This window comes from Ranitomeya variabilis, chromosome 1 (genome assembly GCF_051348905.1).
Source record: "Ranitomeya variabilis isolate aRanVar5 chromosome 1, aRanVar5.hap1, whole genome shotgun sequence".
Classification (NCBI taxonomy): domain Eukaryota; kingdom Metazoa; phylum Chordata; class Amphibia; order Anura; family Dendrobatidae; genus Ranitomeya; species Ranitomeya variabilis.
Genome location: NC_135232.1, coordinates 282,665,457 through 282,682,198, shown reverse-complemented (window position 1 = coordinate 282,682,198; position 16,742 = coordinate 282,665,457). Strand labels below are relative to the sequence as shown.

General features: G+C 47.3%; 1 protein-coding gene across 2 annotated transcripts in view; it reads right to left on the bottom strand.

The window, feature by feature from the left end:
* TTC28 (tetratricopeptide repeat domain 28) overlaps positions 1 to 588 on the bottom strand; it is an 806,054-nt gene extending 805,466 nt beyond the window's left edge. For both annotated transcript variants that reach the window (XM_077295116.1, XM_077295125.1), the window contains exon 1: positions 276 to 588. In XM_077295116.1, the coding sequence (XP_077151231.1) occupies positions 276 to 308 (33 nt within the window). In that variant the 5' untranslated portion in view covers positions 309 to 588. The remainder of the gene's footprint in view (positions 1 to 275) is intronic.
* Positions 589 to 16,742: the final 16,154 nt, after the last annotated feature.

Below are 16,742 nucleotides of genomic sequence, written 5' to 3'. Positions count from 1 at the left end.
TCATTGCAGACCCCCAGAGAGTTAACCCTTAGCATCCTGCGCAGGATTACACATTGAGGAGAACAGGAGAGAAGCCAGCAATGAAATAGTTACAAGAAGTTGTATTGTCTGCAGGGCAGGACACAAAGGTGTACAGTGACCCCCATAAAACACTGCACATCTGATACAATGGCAGGCAGCACATCCCCAACACATCCCATAATAACAATGGTGCCTGCATGAGGGAGCATCACAGGGGTTAATGACAAAGTCAACAAAGAAGTTTTGCCTCGTACCCTGTCTCTCCTCTTCATTGCCTGTTGCTCCATTGTTCCTCACACAGCAGTGGCAGTGCTGACAGGGAAAGCCATGGCAGGAACGGAGAAGCTCTTGTGCTGAGGCAGCCTCTCCTCTCCTATTACAAGTAACGGTCCGCACTGAGCATTTCCCAGGAAAACTTCGCCATATTTTCACATCCTTTTCTCGTTGCCAAGTCTCCCCCCTTTTTCTTAGGAGGAGGAGGAGGAGGGAGAGGCGGAAAGAGGTTTCAGTTTTCCCTGCAAACTCAAACAATGAGCTCAGCCCTGCTGGAGTTTAGTTACGTCCTGCTCTGAGGAGAGGAACCAAGGCAACAGGAGCCCTGCTAAGTGTGAGGAGGCTCAGCCCTGCCAAGAGCTCACTGCCGGCCACTGGGGCTCACTGCTGGCCACTGGGGTTCACTGCAGGCCACTGGGGTTCACTGCAGGCCACTGGGGCTCACTGCTGGCCACCGGAGCTCACTGCAGGCCACCGGAGCTCACTGCAGGCCACCGGAGCTCACTGCCGGCCACCGGAGCTCACTGCCGGCCACCGGAGCTCACTGCTGGCCACCGGGGCTCACTGCTGGTCACTGGGGTTCACTGCAGGCCACTGGGGTTCACTGCAGGCCACTGGGGCTCACTGGAGGTCACTGCTGGCCACTGGTGCTCACTGCTAGCCACTGGAGCTCACTGCTGGCCACTGGAGGTCACTGCCGGCCACTGGGGTTCACTGCCGGCCACTGGAGCTCACTGCCGGCCATTGGAGCTCACTGCCGGCCACTGGAGCTCACTGACAGCCACTTGGGCTCACTGACAGCCACTGGTGCTCAAGGCAGGCCACTGGTGCTCACTGCCAGACACTGGAGCTCAAGGCAGGCCACTGGTACTGCTGGCCACTGGTACTCAAGGCCCTCCACTGGCGCTCACTGCCGGCCACTGGAGCTCAAGGCAGGCCACTGGAGCAGAAGGCAGGCCACTAGGGCTCACTGTCACCCACTTGGACTCACTGCCAGCCACTGGAGCTCAAGGCAGGCCACTGGTGCTCACTACCGGACACTGGAGGTCAAGGCAGGCCACTGGTACTCACTGCTGGCCACTGGCACTCAAGGCCAGCCACTGGCGCTCACTGCCAGCCACTGGTGCTCACTACCGGACACTGGAGGTCAAGGCAGGCCACTGGTACTAACTGCTGGCCACTGGTACTCAAGGCCAGCCACTGGCGCTCACTGCCGGCCACTGGTGCTCACTATAAGGCCACTTTCACACTAGCAGTATTTGGTCAGTATTTTGCATCAGTATTTGTAAGTGAAAACCAAGAGAGGAACAGTCAGAGGAAAAGTATAATAGAAACATATGCACCACTTCTGTATTTATCACCCACTCCTGGTTTTGGCTTACAAATACTGATGTAAAATACTGACCAAATACTCAACGGGTGAACATGGCCTTAGGCCTCATTCAGGTAACATATTTTTGGGTATGATTGCAATCCACGGACAGCACTTTTACCTGTGATAATCTATGGGGCCATACACATGTCCAATTTTGTCCTTGGACTGAGTGGCCTGCGGAAGATGTCGGAGACGTCCTATTTTGATCTGAGGGTCAGATCAAAATCAGCATTGCAGGTCAGTCAGTGGGGCCGTGAAAAAGTCGGTCTGCACTCGGATCTCATGCGATTTTCACAAACTGTCAGAATGGAGAAGGAAGAGATTTTTTTTTTTTAAATTTCTACATGTGCAAGAAAATCGGATGACCGTCATACCATACTCGAATCAAACTCTGATGAGGTCTTACTCACACAAGCCCAATGCTGGCCAGAGGAGCTCATTGCCGGGTACTGGAGCTCTCTATTACTCCCAGGAGTTCATTGCTGGCCATTGGAGCTCACTATTAGGCTGCCGTCACACTAGCAGTATTTGGTCAGTATTTTACATCAGTATTTATAAGCCAAAACCAGGAGTGGGTGATAAATACAGAAGTGGTGACATGTTTCTATTATACTTTTCCTCTAAGGCCATGTTCACACTTCGCGGTTTTTACCGCGGATCCGAGGCGATTTTGATGCTGCGGGTCCGCAGCAGTTTCCATTGCGTTTACATTAACATGTAAACCCCTATGGAAACCGCAAACCGCAGTGCACATGCTGCAGGAAAAACCACGCAGAAACGCAGCGGTTTAAAACCCGCAGCATGTCACTTCTTTGTGCAGAATCGCAGCGATTCTGCACCCATAGAAATGCATTGATCCGCTTACTTCCCGCTTGGGGCTGTGCCCACGTTGCGGGAAGTAAGCGGATAATGTGCAGGTGGTACCCGGGGTGGAGGAGAGGAGACTCTCCTCCAGGCCCTGGGAACCATAAATAGTGTAAAAAAAAAAGAATTAAAATAAAAAATAATGCTATACTCACCTCTCAGCGCTGCCCGCGGCCGTCCGGTCTCAGGTTTGCTGTGCCGAGCAGGAACTGTGGTGACGTCGCGGTCACATGACCGTGATGACGCCGCGGTCACATGACCGTGACGTCACGAAGGTCCTTCTCGGCACAGCATCTTTGGAACCGGAGCGCCGTGTGCAGCGCCGAGGAGATCTGGACATCAGAGGGGGTGAGCATAATCAATTTTTATTGTTTTTATGATTACTATTGATGCTGCATATTGCTGCATATGCAGCATCAATAGTACAGGAGTAATCCCGCAGCAGAAACCGCGGAACAAACTGCGGTAAATCTGCAGGGATAACCGCAGCGGTTTTGCCCTGCAGATTTATCAATTCCGCTGCGGGATAAACCCGCAGAGCAGGCCGCAGAGTGTGAACGTGGCCTAATTGTTCCACTCCTGGTTTTGGCTTACAAATACTGATGTAAAATACTGACCAAATACTGCTAGTGTGACGGCAGCCTTAGGCTATGTGCACACTTTGCAGATTTGGGTGCAGAATTTTCTGCACAAAATCTGCATCTCTTGGCAGAAAACGCAGGTGCAGATTTGATGCATTTTTCTTGCGGAGTTTGTGCTGATTTCATGCGTTTTTACCCCTGTGGATTTCTATAATGGAAAGGTGCAGAAACGCTGCAGATCCGCACAAAGGAAGTGACATGCTCCTTCTTTCAATCCGCTGCGTTTTCCATGCGGAGTTTTTCGCACCATTAGCAAAGTATTTTTTTTCTCCTATTGATTTTCATTGTACTGTAAATCACTTTGCGGATCTGAAGCGTTTCTGCGCGGAAAAAAAAACGCTGCAAATCCGCAGTTAATCCGCAATGTGTGCACATAGCCTTAGGCCTCATTCACACATCGCTATTTTGCATCAGTGTTTGTCACAACCACGAGTGGAATTCACAGTGAAAAACTGTAATTGGAAGATTGACACCTCTTCTGTGTTTTGAGGACACTCCTGGTTTTGGTATTGAAATACTGATGAAAATTACTGATGTGTGAATTTGTCTTATTGTCAGGAGCTCACTGCCGGCCACCGGGGCTCACTGCTGGCCACCGGTATCCACTGCTGGCCACTGGAGCTCACTGCTGGCCACTGGGGCTCACTGCCGGCCACGGGGCTCACTGCTGGCCACCGGTACTCACTGCCCGCCACTGGGGCTCACTGCTGGCCACTGGAGCGCACTGATAGGGCTCGTTCACACTGCTGTATATTCTCTCGTGAGAGAATTGGGCGATTATACACTGTGCTCTGTCAGAGTCTGGTCCGAGTGTGGCCTTACTGTGATCTGATTCTCTCACGTGATAGAATAGCAGCACAGGTGTGGAAAGGACGGAAAACTTAATTTTTCCATTGTCTTTGTGCGCATACATCGGACTGCACTGGGAAGACATGCGAATACAGACTGATGTTTCACGCACACTCATAGGCTTGAATGTATTTGAAAATAATCGCATTTCTGCACTGTCCCATAGTATAACATTGGGCCGCATGTTATCTGATAAAACATCACATAGCACTAAGCCGTGTTATAGCCTTCTATGAGCGAGCCCTTAAAGGGCCACTGTCACCCCCCTCCAGCCGTTATAAACTAAAAGAGCCACCTTGTGCAGCAGTAATGCTGCATTCTAACGAGGTGGCTCTTTTAGTTTTAGGTGCATGTATTACCAAAATAAAGGGTTTTATATTTTCGCCAAAATACCTTTCGCTGTTTGGTGCAGGCGCAGAGAGCTCTGGCCGTCTGACGTCACAGCCAGGCTTGCAGACTGCGCCTGTGCGGCCGCCCTGCTTGTGAATCCCAGCCCCGCACTCTGCATAATGCATAACACACTGCGGGGCTGGGATTACCAAGGTGGGTGGCCGCACTGCACCAAACAGCGATACACAGCGCAGGCGCCGGATTTCATGGGTAAACAGCGCTGAGGGGGCGGTGCCCGGCACCCCTGAACATTTGAGTGACGGCAATGTGGCGTTACAAGCAGGGGGGGTGAGGACCTGCCTCCATGGCGAAAGACAGGTATTTTGGCGAAAATATAAAACCCTTTATTTTGGTAATACATGCACCTAAAACTAAAAGAGCCACTTTGTTAGAATGCAGCATTACTGATGCACAAGGTGGCTCTTTTAGTTTATAACGGCTGGAGGGGGGTGACAGTGGCCCTTTAATGTCAGGACTAGTGATGAGCGAATGTGCTGGGATAACGTCCTATCTGAGCATGCTCGGGTGTTATCCGAGTATCTCTGGCGTGCTCGGACATTATGTTCTCTGTTGTGAATTTGGATTCTGGGCTCCCCCGGTGGCCGCTTGTGGAATTGGACTTGTCATCCTCTTTCCTGTTTCACCTGATTCCATCAGTAGTGGGTGTCGCTATTTAAGCTCATTTCTCTGGTGGTTTCTTGCCGGTCAACAATGTTATCTGATGCCTCTCAGTGCTTGTTCCTGCTTCTAGACAACTACTGATAAGTTGGACTTTTGTCCATGTTTTGTTTTGCCTATTTGTTCCAGTTCGCAGCTGAAGTTTTGTTACTGTGTCTGGAAAGCTCTCGTCGATCAGGGATTGCTACTCTGGCGTTATGAGTTAATGCCAGAGTTTAAGGTAATCTCTGGATGGTGTTTTGTTAGTATTTTTCTGCTGACCATGAAAGTATACTATCTGTCTTCTGCTATCTAGTAAGCGGACCTCAAATTTGCTAAGACTATTTTCCTGCTGCGTTTGTTGTTTCATCTGAACTCACCGTCATTATATGTGGGGGGCTACTGTCTTCTTTGGAATATTTCTCTAGAGGTGAGCCAGGTCTTATATTTCCCTCTGCTAGCTATTTAGGTCTTAGGCCAGAGCTGGGCATCTAGCGATAAATAGGAAATGCTACCTGGCTATTTCTAGTTGCGCGGCAGGCTTAGTTCATGGTCAGTATAGTTCCATCTTCCGAGAGCTTGTCCCTCTATAGGCTTGCTATGATCTCTGCCTGCAGAGATCATGACAGTTTGACCGGCCACTAAAGTGTTAAAGACCCAGGTTGAGAAAGGAGAGTTATAAGAAGTCTGCTGGAATTTTTTTTTTTTTTTTTTTTTTCCTCCAGTCTGCCTTGCTGCAGTCTTTTTTCTCTCTCTCCTCCTAATCTCTGTATGCTCTGTGTGCACCTGACAATAATGGATCTCCAGAGTGTAACTGCGGGTTTGAATAATCTCATCACGAAAGTACAAAATTTACAAGATTTTGTAGTACATGCTCCGGTATCTGAGCCGAGAATTCCTTTGCCGGAGTTCTTCACAGGGAATAGAGCTAGCTTCCAGAATTTCCGAAATAATTGTAAGCTTTATTTGTCCCTGAAGTCTCGTTCAGCTGGAGACCCTGCTCAGCAGGTTAGGATTGTGATTTCCTTGCTCAGGGGTGACCCTCAAGATTGGGCCTTCTCATTGCCAGCAGGGGATCCTGCGTTACGCGATGTGGATGCGTTTTTTCTGGCCTTGGGCTTGCTTTATGAGGAACCTCATTTGGAACTTCAGGCAGAAAAAACTTTGATGGCACTATCTCAGGGGCAAGACGAAGCTGAAGTTTTCTGCCAAAAATTCCGTAAATGGTCTGTGCTTACTCAGTGGAATGAGTGCGCCTTGGCGGCAACTTTCAGAGAAGGTCTCTCTGATGCCGTTAAGGATGTTATGGTGGGGTTCCCTTTGCCTGCAGGTCTGAATGAGTCCATGACAATGGCTATTCAGATTGATAGGCGTCTGCGGGAGCGCAAACCGATGCACCATCTGGCGGTGTCTATGGAAAAGACGCCAGAAAGTATGCAGTGTGATAGAATTCTGTCCAGGAGCGAGCGACAGAATTTTAGACGGAAGAATGGATTGTGTTTCTATTGTGGGGATTCTACTCATGTTATATCGGCATGCTCTAGGCGTACAAAGAAGCTTGATAAGTCTGTTTCCATTGGCACCATTCAGTCTAAGTTTATTTTGTCTGTAACCCTGATTTGCTCTTTGTCATCCATTGCCACGGACGCCTATGTTGACTCTGGCGCCGCTCTGAGTCTTATGGATTGGTCCTTTGCCAATCGTTGTGGTTTTGATTTAGAGCCTTTGGAGACTCTTATTCCTCTGAAGGGGATTGACTCCACCCCATTGGCTAATAATAAACCACAATACTGGACACAAGTAACCATGCGTATCAATCCGGATCACCAGGAGATTATTCGTTTCCTGGTGCTGTATAATTTACATGACGATTTGGTACTGGGATTGCCATGGTTGCAGTCTCACAACCCAGTCTTGGACTGGAGAGCTATGTCTGTGTTGAGCTGGGGATGTAAGGGTATTCATGGGGACGTACCTTTGGTTTCTATTTCGTCGTCCATTCCCTCTGAAGTCCCTGAGTTCCTCTCTGATTATCAAGACGTCTTTGACGAACCCAAGCTTGGGTCGTTACCTCCGCACCGTGAGTGCGATTGTGCCATAGATTTGATACCGGGTTGTAAATATCCAAAGGGTCGTTTGTTTAATTTGTCTGTGCCGGAACATGCTGCTATGCGGGAATATATAAAGGAGTCTTTGGAAAAGGGACATATTCGTCCATCTTCTTCTCCCTTGGGAGCTGGGTTTTTCTTTGTCTCAAAAAAAGACGGCTCTTTGAGACCATGTATTGATTATCGGCTTCTGAATAAGATCACTGTTAAGTATCAATACCCATTGCCATTGCTTACTGATTTGTTTGCTCGTATAGAGGGTGCTAAGTGGTTCTCTAAAATTGATCTTCGTGGGGCGTATAATTTGGTGCGGATCAGGCAGGGGGATGAGTGGAAGACCGCATTTAATACGCCCGAGGGCCACTTTGAGTATTTGGTCATGCCTTTTGGTCTTTCTAATGCCCCTTCAGTTTTCCAGTCTTTTATGCATGATATTTTCCGCGATTTTCTGGATAAATTTATGATAATATATCTGGATGATATTCTGATTTTTTCTGATGACTGGGACTCTCATGTCCAGCAGGTCAGGAGAGTTTTTCAGGTTCTGCGGTCTAATTCTTTATGTGTGAAGGGGTCTAAGTGCGTTTTTGGGGTCCAGAAAATTTCCTTTTTGGGGTATATTTTTTCTCCCTCTTCCATTGAGATGGATCCCGTCAAGGTGCAAGCTATTTGTGACTGGACTCAGCCCTCCTCTCTTAAGGGTCTTCAGAGATTTTTGGGCTTTGCCAACTTTTACCGCCGATTTATTGCTGGTTTTTCGGATGTCGTTAAACCACTGACTGATTTGACCAGACAGGGCGCTGATGTTGCTAATTGGTCCCCTCATGCTGTAGAGGCCTTTCAGGAGCTTAAGCGCCGTTTTGCCTCTGCCCCTGTGTTGCGTCAGCCTGATGTGAATCTGCCTTTTCAGGTTGAGGTTGACGCTTCGGAGATCGGAGCTGGGGCAGTGTTGTCGCAGAAAGGTTCCGACTGCTCCGTCATTAGGCCTTGTGCCTTCTTTTCTCGCAAATTTTCGCCCGCAGAGCGGAATTATGATGTTGGGAATCGGGAGCTTTTGGCCATGAAGTGGGCGTTTGAGGAGTGGCGCCATTGGCTCGAGGGGGCTAGGCATCAGGTGGTGGTATTGACTGACCACAAAAATTTGATTTATCTTGAGACTGCCAGACGCCTGAATCCTAGACAGGCGCGCTGGTCTTTATTTTTTTCTCGCTTTAATTTTGTGGTGTCATACCTACCGGGTTCTAAGAATGTTAAGGCAGATGCCCTTTCTAGGAGTTTTGACCCGGACTCTCCTGGTAATTCTGAACCCACAGGTATCCTTAGGGAGGGAGTAATTTTGTCGGCCGTTTCTCCTGATCTGCGGCGGTCCTTGCAAGAGTTTCAGGCGGATAGACCGGATCGTTGTCCGCCTGATAGACTGTTTGTTCCGGATGATTGGACCAGCAGAGTCATCTCTGAGGTACATTCTTCTGCATTGGCAGGTCATCCCGGAATTTTTGGTACCAGGGATTTGGTGGCAAGATCCTTCTGGTGGCCTTCTCTGTCACGAGATGTGCGAGTCTTTGTGCAGTCATGTGACGTTTGTGCTCGGGCCAAGTCTTGTAGTTCTCGGGCTAGCGGACTGCTGTTGCCCTTGCCTATTCCTAAGAGGCCTTGGACACACATCTCGATGGATTTTATTTCAGATCTGCCTGTTTCCCAGAAGATGTCTGTCATCTGGGTGGTCTGTGACCGTTTCTCTAAAATGGTCCATTTGGTTCCTCTGCCCAAGTTGCCTTCTTCTTCTGAGTTGGTTCCTCTGTTTTTTCAGAATGTTGTCCGATTGCACGGTATTCCTGAGAATATTGTTTCTGACAGAGGTACCCAATTTGTGTCTAGATTTTGGCGGGCATTCTGTGCTAGGATGGGCATAGATTTGTCTTTTTCATCTGCTTTTCACCCTCAGACTAATGGCCAGACCGAGCGGACTAATCAGACCCTTGAGACATATCTGAGGTGTTTTGTCTCTGCTGACCAGGATGATTGGGTTGCTTTTTTGCCATTGGCAGAGTTCGCCCTCAATAATCGGGCCAGTTCTTCCACCTTGGTGTCCCCGTTTTTCTGTAATTCGGGGTTTCACCCTCGATTTTCCTCCGGTCAGGTGGAATCCTCGGATTGTCCTGGAGTGGATGCGGTGGTGGAGAGATTGCATCACATCTGGGGGCAGGTTATGGACAATTTGAAGTTGTCACAGGAGAAGACTCAGCGCTTTGCCAACCGTCATCGTCGTGTTGGTTCTCGGCTTTGTGTTGGAGATTTAGTGTGGTTGTCTTCTCGTTTTGTCCCTATGAGGGTCTCTTCTCCTAAGTTTAAACCTCGGTTCATCGGCCCTTATAGAATATTGGAGATTCTTAATCCTGTTTCTTTCCGTTTGGACCTCCCTGCGTCCTTTTCCATTCATAACGTTTTTCATCGGTCGTTATTGCGCAGGTATGAGGTACCTGTTGTACCTTCTGTGGAGCCTCCTGCTCCGGTGTTGGTTGAGGGTGAGTTGGAGTACGTTGTGGAGAAAATTTTGGACTCTCGTGTTTCCAGACGGAAACTCCAGTATCTGGTCAACTGGAAGGGTTACGGCCAGGAGGATAATTCTTGGGTCAATGCATCTGATGTTCATGCTTCTGATCTTGTTCGTGCCTTCCATAGGGCTCATCCTGGTCGCCCTGGTGGATCTGGTGAGGGTTCTGTGCCCCCTCCTTGAGGGGGGGGTACTGTTGTGAATTTGGATTCTGGGCTCCCCCGGTGGCCGCTTGTGGAATTGGACTTGTCATCCTCTTTCCTGTTTCACCTGATTCCATCAGTAGTGGGTGTCGCTATTTAAGCTCATTTCTCTGGTGGTTTCTTGCCGGTCAACAATGTTATCTGATGCCTCTCAGTGCTTGTTCCTGCTTCTAGACAACTACTGATAAGTTGGACTTTTGTCCATGTTTTGTTTTGCCTATTTGTTCCAGTTCGCAGCTGAAGTTTTGTTACTGTGTCTGGAAAGCTCTCGTCGATCAGGGATTGCTACTCTGGCGTTATGAGTTAATGCCAGAGTTTAAGGTAATCTCTGGATGGTGTTTTGTTAGTATTTTTCTGCTGACCATGAAAGTATACTATCTGTCTTCTGCTATCTAGTAAGCGGACCTCAAATTTGCTAAGACTATTTTCCTGCTGCGTTTGTTGTTTCATCTGAACTCACCGTCATTATATGTGGGGGGCTACTGTCTTCTTTGGAATATTTCTCTAGAGGTGAGCCAGGTCTTATATTTCCCTCTGCTAGCTATTTAGGTCTTAGGCCAGAGCTGGGCATCTAGCGATAAATAGGAAATGCTACCTGGCTATTTCTAGTTGCGCGGCAGGCTTAGTTCATGGTCAGTATAGTTCCATCTTCCGAGAGCTTGTCCCTCTATAGGCTTGCTATGATCTCTGCCTGCAGAGATCATGACAGTTCTCGCTCCTGTTTCTGCATATAGTGTGCTTTTTAGACAGCTGGAACACGTGGGGATCCCCTAACAGGCAATCCCTGCATTGTTCAGGCTAACAGCCGCAAATCATGCCACCACGGGGACGCGAACATATTATCCCAGCATGCTGCGTTTGTCACCGTATTGCGCAAAAAATCCGCCAATGAAAGTCTATGGGGGCGAGAAAATTACGGATTACACACTGACTCTGCATGTGACTTGCGAGAAATACGCAGCGGTGTTCTTTAGAAAAGCCGGCAATTCAGTGCGGTGCACAGTAAAATCACACTGACAGAGTAGAATAGGTAGAATAAATGTGTACACATAGAATAGGTATATATATAAATAAATATATATATATATGTCAGCGAGACACATATATATATATATATATATATATATATATATATATATATATATATATATATATATATATATATATATATATATATATATATATATATATATGTATATTTATATTTAATTCAGCGCTGGCTATCAGAAAAGCCGGTAATTCAATTGCCGGCTTTTCCTATCTCCTTCACAAACCCGACATGATATAAGACATGGTTTACATACAGTAAACCATCTCATATCCCTTCTTTTATTACATATTCCTCTTTACTAATGTAAGAAGTGTCTTGGTGTAAAATTTGGGGGCTCTAGCTATTAAATTAAAGGGTTAAATCGCGGAAAAAAATGGCGTGGGCTTCTGCGCAATTTTCTCCGCCAGAGTGGGAAAGCCAGAGACTGAGGGCAGATATTAATAGCCTAGAGAGGGTCCATGGTTATTGGCCCCCCCTGGCTAAAAACATCTGCCCCCAGCCACCCCAGAAAAGGCACATCTGGAAGATGCGCCTATTCTGGCACTTAGCCTCTCTCTTCCCACTCCCGTGTAGCGGTGGGATATGGGGTAATGAAGGGTTAATGTCACCTTGCTATTGTAAGGTGACATTAAGCCAGATTAATAATGGAGAGGTGTCAATTATGACACCTATCCATTATTAATCCTATAGTACGAAATGGTTAATAAAACACACACACACAATATTAAAAAGTATTTTAATGAAATAAAGACTCATGGTGTTTTAATATTTTATTATACTCTTAATCCACCTGAAGACCCTTGTCACCTGGAATAAAGTTAAAAAACAAACAAACAACAATATTCCATACCTTCCGTCGTTCAGTCTTGTCCCACGCTGTAAATCCATCTGAAGGGGTTAAATCATTTTACACCCAGGAGCTCTGCTAATGCAGCTGCGCTCCTGTCTGTAAAACTTGGTGAATGAATGGAATGCAGGGGAATGTACTGTAGTTACCTCGAGTCGCAGTGATGCACCCTCTGCTGGATGAACTCATATGAACTCGAGCCTGGGAACTTTTCAGAATATTTTCCCATGCTTGAGGTGTAGCTAAACTACATATCACATTTGAAGTGACCTTGAGGATCTTATATAACAGAAAATACCCCAAAGTGACACTACTGTAAAAACCGCACCCCTCAAAACTACATTTAAGAAGTTTATTAACAATTCTTTTGATTCACAGGAACTAAAGCAATGTGAAAGGAAAAAGTGAACATTTACCTTTTTTTTCACAAAAATTTAACTTTAGCCCCAATTTTTTTATTTTCACAACGGTAACAGGAGAAAATGAACTCCAAAATTTGTTGTACATTTTCTACTGAGTACGCCGATATCTTACTTCGAAAGGTGTGAGCAGCCGGGGAACCGAGCGAGCAAATACCTTATGCATGTGAAGATGGTCTTGGATGATTTTTTCCATGAACCCCATACTAATTTTGATATTTTTGGCTAGGTGGCGAATGGTTACACAGCGATTTTCCAGAATAGTGACCTTGCTGGATGGTGTGTTCATCAATAGTAGAGTGGTGTCGCCCTGGAATTGGAGCCGTGTGCACCGAAGTCTGACCACATTTGAACTGAAGATGCCAGTTCTTGACTACATGATATGATGGGAAATCATCACCTTAACCCTTCGAGACCTTGCCTTTTTTCAGTTTTGCATTTTCGTTTTTCGCTCCCTTGCTTCCCAGAGCCATAACTTTTTCATTTTTCCGTCAATATGGCCATGTGAGGGCTTGTTTTTTGCGGGACAAGTTGTACATTTGTATAACATCATTGGTTTTAGCATTTCATGTACTAGAAACCGGGAAAAAAATTTCAAGTGCGGTGAGATTGCTAAAAAAGTGCAATCCCACACTTGTTATTTGGATTTTTTGCTGAGTTAACTAAATGGTAAAACTGACCTGCCTTTTTGATTCTCCAGGTCATTACGAGTTCATAGTCACCAAACATGTCTAGGTTATGTTTTATCTAAGTCTGAGGTCCCCAACCTTTCTGACCTTGAGAGCCATACCCATCTATGAAAGAGGGTGGTGAGCCACATTCAGCTCTGAGAGAGGGTCCAGAGCCACAACCAGCTCCTTCCCCACTCTCAGTAGTGACACCAAGAGCCTGCATTACCGGTATAATGACAACCAAAGCTTTTCCACTGAAATCACACCAAGGCAGTATGCCAAGCTCCACGGTTTTCTATCTCACCCCCATTCAGATCTGGCCTTCTGTACAGGGCTACACACGCAAGTCACCATTTAGAGATCTGCTCTTAATAGTTATTTACACCTGGTGCTAATGCACCAAGCTGGCAGGCAGCCGCGAGCCATACATCACGGGCTCGCGAGCCACATGTGGCTCCCGAGCTACAGGTTAGGAATCCCTGATCTAAGTGGTAAAAAAAAAAAATCCAAACTTTGCTAAAAAAAAAAAATTAAAAATTGCGCAATTTTCCCATACCCATAGCGTCTCCATTTTTTATGATCTGGGGTTGGGCTTATTTTTTGTGTGCCAAGCTGACGTTTTTAATGATACCATTTTGGTGCAGATACGTTCTTTTGATCGCCGTAATTACATTTTAATGCAATTTGTGGCGACCAAAAAAACGTAATTCTGGCATTTCAATTTTTTTTTCCTCGCTACGGCATTTAGCGATCAGGTTAATCCTTATTTTATTGATAGATCAGGCGATCTATCAATAAATCCGGCATCAACAACCATAGATCTCTCAAGGTGGCCTCTAGTTGTTATGCCGACGCATCGCTGACCCCCGATCATGTGACAGGGGGTCGGTGATGCGCTCATTTCCGGCCCGATGGCCGGAAGTGGTAGTTAAATGCCGCTGTCAGCGTTTGGCAGTGGCATTTAACTAGTTAATAGCGGCGAGTGAATCACGATTCCACCCGCCGCTATTGCGAGCACATGTCAGCTGTACAAAACAGCTGACATGTCCCGGCTTTGATGCAGGCTCACCTCCGGAGCCCGCATCAAAGCAGGATATCTGACCTCCCCTGTACTAGTACGGCAGAGGTCGATAAGGGGTTAAACCTCTTTCATCTCATCGATCGTCTCCTTTGGTATGCGGCTTTTCAAGTAAAGGAACTTGATGACTGCTCTGTATTCCACTGAGTCCATTTTCAAACCTCACACCACTTCAGCACCTGTAAAATCAAGACCATTATCAGCTCTGAGTTGCAAATTGGCAGGTAACCTAGAGAGATTTATCATTACACATGTGCAGTTTCAGCTTCCTGTGATAAATAGAAGTGGGTGAGGGGAAATCTTTATTGAAAGCCCTTCGCATATACGGTCATGGTCGAAAATGTTGGCACACTTGAAATTGTTCCAGAAAATTAAGTATTTCTCCCAGAAACGTATTGCAATTTCACATTTTCTTATATACATGTTTATTTCTTTTATGCACATTTGAACAACACAAAAAATGAGAAAAAAAGGCAAATTGGACATCATTTCACACAAAACCCCAACAACGGGTTGGACAGAATTGCTGGTTCCTTTCCAAAATTGTGGGTACACAACTTTGTTTCAAGCATGTGGTGCTGGTTCAAACTCATCTGTGGCAAGTAATAGGTGTGCGCAATATGAAATGTAACAACTCTGCTGGCATCACTGCATGGCCTCCCATCCCCCACCTGCATTACACTCAAACTCACCTCTCTGGGCCTTGTTGTGACTTCTCTCTGCTGCCAGCTCCATGCTGTGTGCCTCATGTCTGCTGTTTGCTCTGTGCATGCTCTGTCTGTGTGCATAGGGGGGCGGCGCTGGCAACTCCTGTTTCTTATAGAGACTGTGCGCACCTTGCTAAGGTGTCCCTGGCCAATCGCCATGAGGCTTCCTGTATTTAAGACATCCCCACCCATTGGTGGGGGCCTGTGCAACTTACTCCCTCAGTCAGTTCTTAGCTGCTGAGGTGCCAGGCCCTGTCTCGCTTACTCTCATGTCTGCCACCCAGGGGGGCTTTGTACCCTGGTCTGTTTTCTGTGTAGCCACCCAGTGGGGCTTAGTACCCTGGCCTATGTCTTTGTCTAGCCACCCAGTAGGGCTTCGTACCCTGGCCTATGTCTGCCAGCCAGAGGGGCGTCGTACCCTGGCTTGTGTCCATGTCTCTGTGTCTTGTCTAGTTCCTGACTTTGTCTTAGCCTAGTCTTGTTCATGTGTCCGTTTATATCCTTGCCTTGGTTTCCTTTCCCTGCTGTGCGTACTCTGTGTCTTGCTTTGCTCTGCTTTCGGCTCCGCTTTCTGCAACCTTGGTTTTGCTCTGGGCTCTGCACTCTGTGTCTTGCTCTGCTTTCAGCTCTGCACTCTGTGGCTTTGCTCTCAGCTCTGCTCTCTGTAAGCTTTGCTATACACTTTGCTTTGTACTCTGACTTTGCTCTGCACTCTGTGGCCCTGCTCTGCAGCTCAGCTCATGCTCTGCGGCTCTGCTTTTTGTGGTTCTACTTAGCTCCGCTCCTTGCAGTTTTACCCGACTCCGCTCTTGGCTCCGCTCTTGGCTCCGCCTCCTGCGTTTCTGCACTTGGCTCCGCCTCCAGCTCTTGGCTCCGCCTCCTGCGTTTCTGCACTTGGCTCCGCCTCCAGCTCTTAGCTCCACCTCCTGCATTTCTGCACTTGGCTCCGCCTCCTGTTCTTGGCTCCACCTCCTGCATTTCTGTTCTTGGCTCTAGCTCCTGTGCTTTCGCTTTGCATCCGCTCTTGTGGTCTTTCTCTACCTATTCTTAAGTCCTCCTGTCTGAACAGGTTCTTACCTGCTTTACATGCCTGCCTGCAGACCGGTCCCAACCGGTTCTTCCAGTGTTCCAGTCTTGTCCGCCTGTCCTGCCAGAGAGCCAGCTATACCTGCCTGCCTACCAGAGAGCCAGCCGTGCCCGCCTGCCTGCCAGTGTCTGTTGTACCCGTCTGCCTGCCTGTGTCCCAGCCGTGCCCGCCTGTCTGCCTGAGTGCCAGCCGTGCCCGCTTGCCTGTCTATGTTCCGTTCCCTGGTGGGATCAGAAGCCACAGCCAGACACCATCCTGGAGTGGTACCTGGTAGCTTCCTATTGCACAAGTCTGACCTCACCATCAGAGGCTCCAGCAAACACCTAGGAAGCTACTTAGTTACGCCCCTTCCAGGGAAGTTTGGTCTGTGGTCCAGTGGGGCCACTCCCCCGCACGCCCGCGCCAACCAGTCTGGGCACGAGCGTGACATGAAAATCACACTTGAAACCAGATAAAAAGGGGAGAAGTTGATTCAATGTTTTCAATCTTTGCATTGTGTGTCTGTGTGTGCCACATTAAGCATGGAGAACAGAAAGATGAGACGGGAACTGTCTGAGGAATTGAGAACCAAAATTGTTGAAAAATATCGACAATCTCAAGGTTACAAGTCCATATCCAGAGATCTTGATTTTCTTTTGTCCACGGTTCACAACATTATCAAGAAGTTCATAACCCATGCCACTGTAGCTAATCTCCCTGGATGTGGATGGCAACGAAAAATTGATGAAAGGTTGCAACGCAGGATAGTCCAGATGGTGGATAAGCAGCCCCAGTCAAGTTTCAAAGAAATTCAAGCAGTCCACCAGGATCAGTGTCAGCGTAAGCTATATGTCGACATTTGAATGACATGAAATATATATACAATGTACGCACTGCAATGCACATATACAGCGGGAGAAATAATTTAGAAATATATTTACTTAGAAAATTGGGGACGTTTTCAATAC